Source organism: Aplysia californica, unplaced genomic scaffold (genome assembly GCF_000002075.1).
Source record: "Aplysia californica isolate F4 #8 unplaced genomic scaffold, AplCal3.0 scaffold00756, whole genome shotgun sequence".
NCBI lineage: Eukaryota > Metazoa > Mollusca > Gastropoda > Aplysiida > Aplysiidae > Aplysia > Aplysia californica.
The window spans coordinates 350,415-364,757 of NW_004798026.1; the positions used below are offsets into that span (position 1 = coordinate 350,415).

At 44.5% G+C, this 14,343-nt stretch overlaps 1 protein-coding gene across 1 annotated transcript; it reads right to left on the reverse strand.

Annotated features, from left to right (window-relative positions):
• Positions 1-3,549: 3,549 nt before the first annotated feature.
• LOC101862454 lies at positions 3,550-10,034 on the reverse strand. Its single transcript, XM_035972602.1, has 3 exons — positions 5,868-10,034; positions 4,383-4,438; positions 3,550-4,039 (listed from the first exon to the last, which is right to left on the reverse strand). The coding sequence occupies exons 1-3, from the start codon at positions 10,032-10,034 to the stop codon at positions 3,550-3,552; spliced, it is 4,713 nt and encodes a 1,570-aa protein (XP_035828495.1).
• Between the last annotated feature and the right edge of the window lie 4,309 nt (positions 10,035-14,343).

The window sequence follows — 14,343 nt, forward strand, 5'->3', positions numbered from 1 at the left end:
GTGTGTGTGTGTGTCTGTGTCTGTGTGTGTGTGTGTGTGTGTGTGTGTGTGTGTCTGTGTGTGTCTGTGTGTGTGTGTGTCTGTGTGTGAGTATGTGTAAAGAGGATAGAGTATCGTCCTGTGTCAGCTGTGTGAAATGCCAATGGCCAAACTTACTTGGCACATGGTACGTCAAGGTCTGTGGACTCAAGGAATCATCCACACGTCATATGAACCTTACACCTCATGGCGTTGCTGAAAGATGTTGAATCTTTGTATGTTGGTGTTGAGTCTATCTGTTGATGTGGAATCTTTGTATCATGTTGAAGTATTGATATATTCCGCTTGTGACCGGCGTCTGGTTTTATGGTTACGAGTTTCGCTGTCGCATGCAGGAGACCTGAGTTTGATTCCCAAATGGGGAGAATTTTTATTGAGTATCTCGTTGTTTTGGCAGCTGGGGTGTTTTCTGTATTCCTCTCAGGCCAGGCCCGAGTTGGCCCTGACAGGCAGGGTTGGAAGATTGCCATATGGTCTAAATTGTGTCGGTAGGAGTGTGAAAGTAAAAACTCCTACATTACAAATCGAATTCTTCTTGGATCAATAAATTATGTGCTTTTGTTCTTTGTTTTTGTCACCCTGTCTCGTACCTACCGACCCCTTTGTTCATACTATGTCGTACCTACCGACCCCTTTGTTCATACTATGTCGTTTATTGTATAAGAGTACAGACACAGTCGTGGGTGGTTGGTAGGTGCTCTAGTGTGGTTTGCTCCTTCTTTCCTATCAAACATCTATCGTCTTTATCTCCCCTCCTTCTTTTTTGTGTTTGTTACTCCCTTGTAACACCTATTGTGTTTCAAGGGCCATAAAACTCTTTTAAAAAAAAAAAAGACACAGGGGTAGACAGACGGACATGGACATATACAGGACAGACAGATGAACACACAGACAGACGGACGTACACACCGAGATAGGTAGGCAGGTGCTCTGCCATGGATCGCTCCTTCTTTCCTGTCATCAAGCATTTGATTTATTGTTGTGGTCCTCATGGCTCCTCCTTTTCTTGACCTTATGCAGCTGCGAGCGCCGTAAAACCTCTACATGTACTAAAACTAAACAAAAAACCTCCTTTTTTGTGTATGTTACTCTCTAGTACTAGTAGTAGTAGTAGTAGTAGTAGTACAGTAACACCTTTGCTCTTCTGGACATACGTATTTGTGTTGCTCCTGCTGTAAAACGTTTATCAAAACTAATGACGCAGATAGACACTTACATAAACACACACAGTCACATATTCATAGAGAGACACTCACACAGAAACACGGACACTCACACACAAACACAGACACATACATGAACACACACAGTCACATATTCATAGAGAGACACTCACACAAACCCAGACACTCACACACAAACACAGACTCACACATACACATAACGGACCGTTCACAAATGACGGCTAAAATTTGGGCAAAACTGTCTTGTCATCTTTCCCAGGACACCCCCAGTTGATCTCAACCAAAATATACATGTACGTTTAGTGTTTAGATAGAACTTGAACAAGATACATTTTATATACAATTTACACCTTTGATCTTATTTTCAAACTCAAACAAAAAAATAAAGACGATTGTTTATTAAAGAATACAACAAAGAAATACCAGAACTGTCAAATTATGTATTCTTAATAACTTTAACCAGTCAAAATAATTAGAACAAACAGATTGGATATCTCAGCTTGGAAAATAAACAAAGCAATAAAATTGGAGTACCATCTCAGCTTGGAAAAAAATACATATTAAAAAAATCAGATCAAAAATTGAATATTTTAAAAAAAAATCATTTTGCTGTAGATCTACAGACACTTGTAAAACAATTCATTGACAAGTCAGAAGTCCAGAAAAATCAAGCCAATACACAACGTTTTCAACATACCCCTATCCGTACGTCGTTTTTTACTATCGTATCTGTCCCCGTGGTTTTATGCACCCCGCTTAATTCAGCAAAATTTTATCATTTTTTTGCATAATATCTGATTATTTTCCTTTATCATTCTTTGATAAAATTTTCAGAACCGCATAATTCCTCATGTTTGGGCTCAGTTCGCATAATTTCAGAATTTTTCTTGCTTAAAACGACGGGGACATTCGTATCCATACGACGTGGGGAACTCTGTCCCACTTTCCAAAGAGTAAATTTACTCGTTAATCCGATCCGTGCGCTTTGCATAGCAGTCTGTCAAAATGATTTTTTGAAAAATACTGAAAGTTTCAAAGAGATCTTCGCACTAGAAGTATTCTAAAATGTGAAGAATACAACCCCAGGGGTACAAAATGACCCCAGGGCGTACGGATAGAGGGTTAATCACAGACATGAAGTGAAACAGAAACCTAGAGCCAACAATCACAAGAATCAAATATCTCCCCGACTCTTGGCCTGTGTTCAGACTCGGTGTCACAAAACAATGAAGGATAAGCTATGTAGATCTAGTACTCATACAGAAACAGTCACAAAACTTACGTCACAGATACGGTATAGAAACAGTCACAATACTTACGTCACAGATACGGTATAGAAACAGTCACAATACTTACGTCACAGATACGGTATAGAAACAGTCACAATACTTACGTCACAGATACGGTATAGAAACAGTCACAATACTTACATCACAGGGTATAGAAACAGTCACAATACTTACGTCACAGATACGGTACACCAAAAATAGTTGAAATATTAGGTGGGAAAATGACGTTTTCTTCAATTACATTATTTTGACGAGAGTGTGATTTCTCTGCAATGGCAGACCACAATTCTTTGTGACTCAGGAAATCGATGCTTTGTCACATCAAAGATAGTACATAACAAGATGGGCCACTTCTCTCTCTGAGCCAATCAAAAAAGTGTCCTCAAAATTTGGTGGCGCCCTCTTCACAAAAGCGCACCCTTTGCGAACAGAGTTATCCTACTTGAGTTTAAAAAATCAAAGTGAAACTAGCAAGTTTTGGGATAAATTTCGGAAGAACGCTTTTTTAAAATGGTTACGCTGACAAAAAAACCTCTTCCGGAGGAAAGGGTGATTGTTTTCTTCGTTTAATTTGACTTTAGAATGAAAGGCGAGAGGTCATTACAATTTTAAAAAACTAAAACTCCGTACTGAAAGACCCCGAACTGCTGATGAACAGCAGCAGCTGCAGTCGATCTGCGCACGCAAGGAGGTGCTATTCCTATTCTTCTTCTGGAAAAACGAAAGAGAGCTTCAAAACAGACTGCAGCACCATCTGAAGCAAAGAGCATACTTCCTGCGGACACTTTTTGGCTGAGTGGCCCATCTTGTTATTTACTATCTTTGGTCACATATAGATGAACAGACTATCGCGGCACATAGACAGACAGACTTCTATGACATACAGATAGACAGACTGTCGTGACAAATGGACAAACTACTGTGTCTCATAGCTAGACAGACTTCTATGACACATAGGCAGACAGACAAGTGTGTCACAGACATAGACAGACAGACTATCGTGTCACTTAGACAATTTATCGTGACACACACACAGACTAGGGTGTCACAGACGTGTTCGTCTGGAAGTGAGACAAGATTTGTTTCACCTTTTCTCTGGAGATGCGCCTCTTCTCTAGCCAGGCTCGGAGCTTGTCCAGGCAGGCCTGGGCCTTGATGACGTCAGCGGCGCCACCAGCAGACATTGAGCTATCGCTACAGACAGACTCAAACTGCGTTGATCCGCTGGACACGTCTGTGTGTGGCAGGTTTATGGATCTAAGCCTGAAACCTGCAGAACCTGCCTTGTTCCGGCGCGATCTTGCCTCCCACCTCTCCAGTGTCTTCCTTATGGCGGGGAGAGTGTAGAGGTACGGGTTGAGGGCGGAGTTGAGAGGTAGGATGAAGATGGTCGCGACCACGTTCACTTCTCCAGGGATTGGAACTCCAACCTTAGACAGGAGACCCATGACTCCGATCGGAAACCAGCAGAAGAAATCGGTGATGACAACTAGGGCTAATTTTTTGGCAATTGTTGCGTCCTGGTTTCTGGATTTGAAAGAAAAACACAACAGAAAAACTATCAGCAATGATTTAGTCACTTAATAGTCTTGACATTTACCAAATAGCATGGGTCTCAATAGTCCGCTATTTAGCGGATATCCACTACCGCCATTTCCTCCGCTAAACTCCGCAACCGCGACAGTGGGCCAATCAGAAAGAGAGTTGTTGGGAGCAGGGTGACTGCCAGGTCCCGGGAATTTAAAAAAAAATCGCCGAGACCTGGGAAAATACATAAAAGATCTCGAATATTTGAAAATCAAATCCAATAACGTCTTTAAGTTCATTTCTGCCGGTCGCGATTGTGATATTAATTCGGGTCTGAGAGTACGTTTCACCCGAACTGGCGGCTTTGGCGGCAAGCGGAATTGTGTCACCAATGCTCGACTGGAAAATCAAGATGTACTTTCGCTTTCGTTACTACCCAGAAATTTGTCAGTATTTGTCTGATAGCGCAACATTTTGTAACATGCAGGTTCGGCATTACAAACGTGGTGTCGCCATGAAATAGATCAATATTTGTGAGGTGTGCTGACAAAATGAGTTACTTCTCGCAATCCACAAAAGGAGATCTTGGCTAAAAATCGACATTAGGGTCAAACTTGTAGATTTTCAATCGATGCCATGTTCTTTAACTATAACCTGTCTTTTATTATTTCATACTTATAAACTGTAAAAACTTCACCTATAAGCAATATGTATCATTTCCTTAAGGCTTGAATCTGAGAAGTAACTCATTTTGTCTGCAAACTTCACATTCGTCACTCGCTATATAACAAGAGGGGGGGGGGGGGGGGGGGGGGGGATTATTGATTTTTAAAAAGAAAGTCGCACTCGGGAATAGGGAGAGGGCTGGACGCAACACCAGAGGACAAACAGAAAACTGAAACTGGAAATAAATGTTTTATGTACAGAATTTTGATTACTACTTCAGTTAACTTCAGTTCTCTGCAAAATAAATTGTGCGTTGGTGCAGGCCTTGTGTGAAATCGGGAAACCGTCATAACGTGTAAGCATGTTTTGGAACTTAGGGGCCAAAGTGTTCGCGTTTCATTGGATTGGTGACAGTCAATTGATCTCTATATTTCAGCTTTCTGTTCAAGATTCGCAGATGTTCAGTATCACTGCATCTTGCCCTCCCCCAGTTCTTCCACCTCTCACACTGAGTAGGTCTACATTGTCCTTGGGCTATTCTTCTCAACTTTGAGTTTGAGCATTAATGTTTGTCTTTCACGTTTATTATATTGGCCTATATATATATATGATATGAATCACGACAGTCGATATTCTGGTTCTAGGCTCAAAACAAGATTCATATATAGTTTATATAGGCAAATATGATGAAAGGAAAATGTAAATAAGTCGCAGAAGACCCCACGCGCCACCACTTTCTGTACGTAATCAAGATTGTAAATGTTTGGTACGTGACTCTTACTTGAAATTATCTCCCAAACCCTCAAAGTGATGTGATATAACATTGCTTTGATAAATTGATGGTTTTTATTTCAGAATTCTAGGGTTGAACAGTATAAAAATAATGGTTGTTTCGCGAAAATGGGCTTCTGTGGCGATCACCCAGAAAGTTCCTCCTTTTTTAGAAGTTGAGACCCATGAAATAGACATAGGAAGACAAACTCATCATCCTTATCATAAAAAACAACAGCAACATCATCACAACCAACACTAACAAAAACAAAAGCAACAACAACAGTAACGATAACAACAAACAAAAACAGAGATAAGCATAGCTTCAATGAAAATAAAAACAATGACACTAACAACGACAACGACAACAAAAACATCAACAACGACAACAGCAGCAGCAACAACAGCGACAACGACAAGGATAGAACAAAACCAACCTCTTACTCGTCACAGCAACCGTCATCTGGAAACTGTTGGCCTTCACCGAGCGGTAGATGAGGACTTGGCCCACAGCGATAGCCACAAACAAGGCCAGGTTGACGAGGATGAAGACAGAGAAGGCGTAGTCTCTCCCCGGGAAGTCGGCGCGAGTGATGGGCAGGGGAACACACACGGCGGTCTGAGCGTAGAACCGCCAGTGGGACAAGGGAGGTAACAGAGGAACTCCAGCAAACAGGACACCGACAACCCACGTGACCAGCACCAGACATCGGGCTTTCTTCCGGGTCAGGTGGACATTGGCTAGCGGGAAGGACAGGGCCAGGTACCGGTCTAGAGTGACCATACAGATGGTGAGGGCGGACACCTCGCTGGACACCGTGCACAGAAACCCGGCCAGGGAACAGTAACTGGAGCTTTGCCAGGAGTCTGCCTCCCACAAGTAGCGGCCCTTGTAGACTTGGTCCGCAGCGCCAATGATAGCCAAGTAAATCCCCATGAGGAGATCGGAGGCGCAGAGGTTGATGGCGAACGTGTTGTAGCTCAGTGTGGAAGGTTTGCGCTCTACACACAGCCGGTAAACCAGGACACAGCTGTTGCCCAAGATTGTCAGCGACGCCATGAGCCACAGAAAAACCCGGAAAAAGGGCGTCCGGAGGATGTCCTCACAGGAAGAAATTTCATCTTTTGGAGCTTGGCAGGTTCCTGTGGACAAGGACTTTGGCTTCATGATCGGACAACACAGTTTGTAGTTGTCACCGCTCAGTGAGGTAAGCTGGGACAGAGCCAACAACATACCTTGCTGGAACACGGAGATAGAGTTCCCTCTCATGGTGAGCGTCCTCAGTTCTAGCAGTCCATCAAAGGCGCCAGTCTCCACCACCGTGAGGCCCATGTCGTCCAGCTGTAAGCTTCTCAGTCTGGCTAGGCCGGTGAAGGAAAATGATCTGATACGTACTTGGGAGTTCCCTGAAACATCGAGGATTTCAAGGTTTTTCAGAGATGTTATAGGCTGCAGGTCCATCTCGGTTAATTTATTCCTGGCAAGAGAAAAGTGACGAATTCCTGGGGTCCTTTCAAAGGCGTCCGGTGCTAAATTTCTTAAAGCATTGTCGCTTAAATTCAAATGATATAGGTTTACCATGCTCAATAGACCAAGTTGTCGTATATTTGAGTTGTGGGCAAACAGGGCGATTATGTAGTGGTTTTGTACAGTCAGTGAGTCGTTTGGTTGAGCAGTGTGAGAAATATCCAGTCGCCTCACACGTAAAAGTTCACCGACGACGAATCCAGAGCGGCAGGTGATTTCTTCTCCCGAGCACACACAGCCGGGCGGACATGTGTCGTTTGTCCAACAGAACGTCTCGTCGTCGTGTAGCGGACAGTGGAACCAGCCGTCACAGACGTGGTCATCGTGGAGACACACAGACGTCTGGTGACACTTGTAGCGACCCTTACAGAAGGACTGGCATGTCTCTGCCAGCTCGTCCTCTCCCTCCGGGCAATCTGTGTGGCCGTTACAGAGCATGTACATGGGTATACAGTAGCCTTTGGGGCACTGGACGTGTGTTGGCGGACACGGCTCGCCCTCGTCTAACGGCTCGATGGTCACTTTGCCGTAGCCGTCTGGCCGGACAACGCCTGGTGGTGGCTGAGCGTCAACTGTGTGGGGGACAAAGTCAGGTTCCAGGATCCACTGACCACTCTTATCTGTGAGTTGGCAATCCAGGGCGTCGTCGTGCGCCCAGTGGGGTGGCAGGCAGCCCACAGACGGACACAGGAGGGCCCCGCCGTTACACCTGGAGCAGTCCAGCTCGTCAGAAGCGTCCAGACAGTCGGGTTGGGCATCACACCAGGCAGAGGCAGGCACCGGGACTCCATCGGCACACACCGCCAGGGCTGGGTTGTCGTCAGGGGCCGGGGCACAGAACTCCTCGTCAGAACCGTCCACACAGTCGCTGACGCCATCACAGACGTGGGAGTACCACAGCGGACGTCCAGACGTGCAGGTAAATCGGACATACGAGGGTGCGTCACTCAGACCAGCGCAGTCGACTTCGTCACTTCCGTCCCAGCAGTCTGAGAGCCAGTCACATCGCCTGGACAGTGAGACTCTTTCTTTACTGACCACACACTCAAACGTTTTCCTTTTATCTGTCCACACAGCAGCCGAGGAGGAAGTCACGAGGGGTTGGACGACTGCTGGTTTTTTAGACTCGCAGGCTATAGAAACGTTTGGTTGGATTAAATAGTAAAACAAATAGTCCTGATGGAACTGGAACTTTGTCCAGACCTGGTGGCAGGGTATGTTTGTCACTTCTTTCTGATAACCTAATGCTGTGATGTCCCACACAGCGCACGCAGCAGCAACATCAAAGACAAACTGTTTCTTGAATCCCCCAAACACGGTAGTCCCATCCAGGCCTTGGTACACTTTCCGATACAAAAGTTCAGAACCAGCGCCCCTACGCCGGAAACCTAGATACCACGTCGTCTTAACGTCATACATTTGAATCATCAGACGAGAAAGAAAAGTCAGCTCTTCTTCTGAATTTGGAGTGACCAAATGACCGTTATACTGCTGCTCGCACAAGTCCTCCGCCATCTGCCAAGTGCCGTCAGGCTGTGGGTCGTGGAGGTGATAACAACTTGACCCCAAGACAAAACCACCAGGACACCAGGCTCCATCTTTGTACGTGCAGTTCACCTCGTCTTCACCTCCCACGCAGTCATTATGTAAATCACAACGAATGTGTGCAGGGAGAGAGGGTTCATAGCCCGAACAGTTGAGTACAAATTTGTCAATTATTGGAATGAATGAATCTCTATTGACAGCCTTGTACCACATTTTGAACCTCTTGCTTGCCACATATGATGAGAAGGACACCCTGGCCCGATGACTGGGCAGGGTAAGGCGATAACCATCTATTACACTGTAGTCTTCTTGATTGAACCTCACGTCTACAGCATGATGGTGGTCCAAGTGAGGCTGTCCTTTTGTGGAGACCGTAATGTAACTCGAATTATAATCAATGTAGCCAGCCCCATGAGACACGAATGATATCTGAAGGATGCTGTTATTCGATACTTCCATATCCCACCCACACAAGTCAAAATCAAACTCGCTATAACTGTGCACTTCTCCGTATCCGGGAGACATGATGAATCCGGACTGACCCTCGCTGACCACGGTATGCTGTAACTGTAGCTGACATATGTTGGCCATCTGGTCCATCACGTCCCACTTCCGGTATTCTAGGGTAAAGGAAATGGCATCACGACATAACCTGTTGCTGTCTGTTTGCACGACGAAAAATGCAGAATCCGACCAGACTTTAAATGGCTTTGGGACCACTGTGCCACAGATTTCATAATCAGGATTACGAAATAGCACTCGACTGTCTTTACACGTATAAGATCCGTCTGAGTTTATTATGAGAGGAGAAGGAACGTTAAGCTCCAGAAATTCTAGAATATACCCCGATCCCCGGCCCCGGGGCGCCTTAATGTGAAAGATGCTCTCGCAAAAGTTTGAACAGCACGGCGACCGGAAGTGAAAAACTCCATTTTCTTCTCTGAACTGTAATCCGGCCTCTGAGCCACATTTGATGTCCTCAGGGATTTTGACGTCTCCGGGGACACTGGTGATCTCATAAACTTTAGCGAAGAAGTTACACTTGCAGTGCGCTCGAAAGGTTTTTTCGAATTGGAAGTGCGTACTATTGTCCGCAGGGTTATCACAGTTTTCATCCAAGTTGCCGTTCTCAGGACTTTGTCGTTTGACCCTCCCCAACCCATCTCGTGAACGAAATCTGGACAGATGGTCAAGTTGTGTTGGGCGGTGTTCACTTTTAACTGACGGATGTTCATCAAGTTGTGTTAAGCGGTGTTCACTTGTAACTGACCGCCGACTATTCTCGTCTCGCTGACCGGAGGTAAGACCGACCCCCCAGCCGTCCGTCCCCGGAAGCCGGCCGTCAGATCCGCTGTGCCTGGCCTGTTCTGTCCGGGAAGACACTGCGTCACTCTCCGCGGTTCTCCTCAGGCATGTGGCGCTACAGAGGAGGGAAACTACACAGAACATCCCCACGCTTAGTTGGCCTGTGTGGTGTAGTGGCATAATGCTGACTGTCGTTGTTGTTTTGTTGTTGTTGTTATTATTCTCGCTGTTCTTGTTGCTGTTATTGTTATTTTTATTGTTGTTGTTGTTGTTGTTGTTGCTGTTGTTGTTTCTGTTGTTGTTGTTGTTGTTTCTGTTTCTATTGTTGTTGTTTTTGTTGTTGTTGTAGCTGCTGTTGCTGTTGTTGCTGTTGTTGTTGTTTCTGTTGTTGTTGTTTCTGTTGTTGTTGTTTCTGTTTCTATTGTTGTTGTTTTTGTTGTTGTTGTAGCTGCTGTTGCTGTTGTTGCTGTTTAAGGACATTCACTGCAACAACCCCGGCGTGTGTGGTGCAGCGGTCAGTCTCTCCGCCCTTTCCGGCACAAGACCAGAGTTCGATTCTAGCAGGTGGAGGTCTAGGTCGTCCACTATCTGCGTCTGTCAGCTGGGCTCCAGTACCCCGCTCAGTCCGGGTCGTTCCTCCGAGGGCAGGGTCTGAGCAGCCCGCCTCCTGAGTTATGTAAACTGTGTTAATGTGGCACAGGTCTGTCACACACACACACACACACACACACACACACACAAACACACACACACACACACACACACACCCACACTCTCACACACACACACACACATACACATACACACACTCACACACACACACACACACACACACACACTCACACACACACACACATACACACACACACCCACACACACTCACACCCACACAAGACCCTATCGCTTCCGGTCCGAGACTGCTTTTGCCTAGTGGCCAGTGGGAGAAAGCATTGCCTCACGTGCAGGAGAAGAAAGTTGTTTACATGAGAGACATAGCCACGTGCAGGAGAAGAAAGTTGTTTACATCAAAGACATAGCCACGTACAGGAGAAGAAAGTTGTTTACATCAAAGGCATAGCCACGTGCAGGAGAATAAAGTTGTTTACATCAAAGACATAGCCACGTGCAGGAGAAGAAAGTTGTTTACATGACAGACATAGCCACGTGCAGGAGAAGAAAGTTGTTTACATGAAAGACATAGCCTCCTGTGACATTAAGTTTTCTATCGTCTTTTGTTACGTCTCAAAATGGCGTATGGCGGACTCTTGCTCTAAGCAGTCGACATTGTTTTGTTTGTTTGTTTGTTTGTTTGTTTGTTTGTCTGTTTGTTTGTTTGAATAAAGAGAAGCACACCGACACAATGGTGGTCATTTAGTGCTAAGGAAGTGTAAGACACACAGACAGAAACAACATAGTGGAAGTTAATTATGGGCGTAGGACTTTCCAATGGTGGTCATTTAGTGCTAGGGAAGTGTAAGACACACAAACAGAAACAACATAGTGGAAGTTAATTATGGGCGTAGGACTTACCAATGGCGCCCTCCAACCACCCACGCACTGGAAATGGTCTGAAAAAATTGTGCTAGAGATGTATTGGTCAGTAGAGAAACGATGACTTTAGTTGGTCAGTAGAAAAAGTATCACCACATTCTTTGGTCAGTAGAGAAACTATCCAGTCAGTCGGTCAGTAGAGAAACTATCCAATCAGTCGGTCAGTAGAGAAACTATCCAATCAGTCGGTCAGTAGAGAAAGTATCCAATCAGTCGGTCAGTAGAGAAACTATCCAATCAGTCGGTCAGTAGAGAAAGTATCCAATCAGTCAGTCAGTAGAGAAAGTATTACATCAGTCGGTCAGTAGAGAATGTATTACATCAGTTGCTCAGTAGAGAATGTATTACATCAGTCGGTCAGTAGAGAATGTATTACATCAGTCAGTCAGTAGAGAATGTATCACATCAGTCAGTCAGTAGAGAATGTATTACATCAGTCGGTCAGTAGAGAATGTATTACATCAGTCAGTCAGTAGAGAATGTATCACATCAGTCAGTCAGTAGAGAATGTATTACATCAGTCGGTCAGTAGAGAATGTATTACATCAGTCAGTCAGTAGAGAATGTATCACATCAGTCAGTCAGTAGAGAATGTATTACATCAGTCGGTCAGTAGAGAAAGTATTACATCGTCTATACCCAAAGCTCGCACGGTTCCTAAATTATTTCTCATCCACACATCATTGTGAAGTCCATAGCCAAGAGCTGAATTTATGCACTTCGGTTGATGCTCCCGAAGAGAGATCAGCAGAAAAGTTATTTCTATTTTTATTTAGTAGAGGGTTTTACGGCGCTCGCAACTGCGTAAGGTCATATGAGAGCCAGGTCGTAAAAGTTCGATTGAGCAAACGATACAAGCAGACCATAGAAACAAACAAGCAACTGTTCATTTAAAACGCCAGCAATCCACAATGTCGTTTTTATTACATTTGTATTGTTTAATTATTATTATTTCTTTCTTTCTTTAACAAAATGTTACTGAATGAAATCCAAAGAGATTATACATAAGACTAGAGGTCGTAGCTGTGACGTCACGGGTGTCAAACTTGAGGGGCGCGCCGCCATTCCGGAGAGGAATAAAAGGCCAGTCGGTGCACAGCAACACTTTTCAGTCACGGAGTAATGATAGTCTGCGAAGTCTTTCGATGTTGTTTTCTTTTTCATCTGGTTTGCCTTTCGCTAAAAATGTACTCTTTGGGGTTTTTGCGAGTGTGTACCTTTATATGAACAAGATAATCTACCAATAATGCAAATACGGCCTTTTACACGATCAGACCATGTGGGTCAGTAAAAAAAAAATGAATGAGATAGATCTAGACCTAAATATTACTTGTAAAAATTTTTTTTAACCCTCATAATTTTTGGAAACCTTTTTCTGTGCGTCGCTCAAACAGTATGTATAGATTTGGCACCGCTGACCACAACAAGGCGCTCGTATCAGCCCTCTGGGGTCAAGAATGTGACCGAGAAACTGCTAGAAGTAGAAGCTTCAGCTGCAATTCTAGCACACCTTGGAGGCTGGCTGAACGGACAAGAACCACTGTCGATGTTGTTGAGATGAGGAAATAGAAAGTAGACAACCAGGCGTAACTACTTATCAATAAGACCCGAGTAATATTTGAGGAAGCGATGCCAAACAGCAGGTGCAACAGCAGCAGCAACAGCAGGGGTTCATGGAAGATGGGGTGTTATGTAGCCAAACACCAATGTCAGTCAACCCTAATTTTAGAAAATATTGTCCAGCTATTTATCTAAGTGTTGCATTTTAAAATGTCAGAATAATATTGTTTGTGCCCGAGATTAAACAGCGATATTTGTGTGTGCGCACAGGATCCATACACAGAGTGACACACAGTGTTCTAGCCTACAATTGTTAATTGCTCATTATGAGACAATAATGAATCATTAAATAATTAACCCAGTCTTAACCCTCTTCATACTCTATGAAGACCTAGGCTTTGCATCAGTAGAAAGAGAGTGTAGACAACATGATATAAAAGCAATCCATTTTGTAAGTATGGAATTGTCCTTTTTCTTAACAAACTCAATTACTCACTTTGTCTCCCTCCGTCTCCCTCCGTCTCCCTCCGTCTCCCTCCGTATCCCTCCGTCTCCCTCCGTCTCCCTCCGTCTCCCTCCGTCTCCCTCCGTCTCCCTCCGTCTCCCACCCCCAGTCCACCAGGGAAAAACGAACAATACCTTGTATTTTATCTCTCTGTTCATTTCAGTGCATTGATGTTTCCCACAGCGGTCAGCAGGTGCGGCGTTGTGTATGCGTCTCTGCTATAGATCTATGATTTAAATTAAACAACAAGATAAAACCAAAAGAAAACTTCAACTAAAACTGAACTAAGCTTCCAACTCTATGAAGACCAAGGCGTTGCGAGGAACGCGCAGCGTGACAGCGCTGTTTCCAATCCTCCCACTCACTCCTCTCTTTGAGCCAATTCAAAAAGTGTCCTCAAAATTCGGTGGCGTTCTCTTCGAAAAAGCGCAGACTTGACAATCTGAGTTACCCTCGAGTGAAAACAACTAAAGTGAAACTAACAAACTGTGCTATTCCTATTCTACAAAACAAAGACTGCATCGCCATCTAAAGCAATGCGCGGACTTCTGCGACGCTTCTTTTGCTGAGAGAACAAGATTGTTATGTCCGATCTTTGAATACACACGGGCAACAACAGTTGGAAAAGTCGTGATAACTGTTCGATACTTTCTGCACAATGACACATTCGAACACGAGATACAACATGGTCCCAGATTATAATATTATTCTGGTTTGTTCAGTTACTTTCCCCACTGATCCTTGCTCTGATTATTAAAGTATTACAAATCGAACCGCTGAAAGCAAAAACCCAAACTCTCCTTTAAGCTTTGTTTAGAAAAGTCATCACTCTGGGAACACAGCAGTGATGTAAGGTGACCCGGGGGTGTTTGG

Bases quoted from the DNA above. Each gene is read 5' to 3' on its own strand.
- LOC101862454 (XM_035972602.1), bottom strand. From the start codon at position 10,034: ATGCCACTACACCACACAGGCCAACTAAGCGTGGGGATGTTCTGTGTA. The intron at 4,439-5,867 runs TGTTGTCGTTGT...TTGATTTTCCAG, and splicing joins GTCGCTGTTGTTGCTGCTGC to TCGAGCATTGGTGACACAAT. The intron at 4,040-4,382 runs GTACTCTCAGAC...TTTCAAATCCAG, and splicing joins GCCGCCAGTTCGGGTGAAAC to AAACCAGGACGCAACAATTG.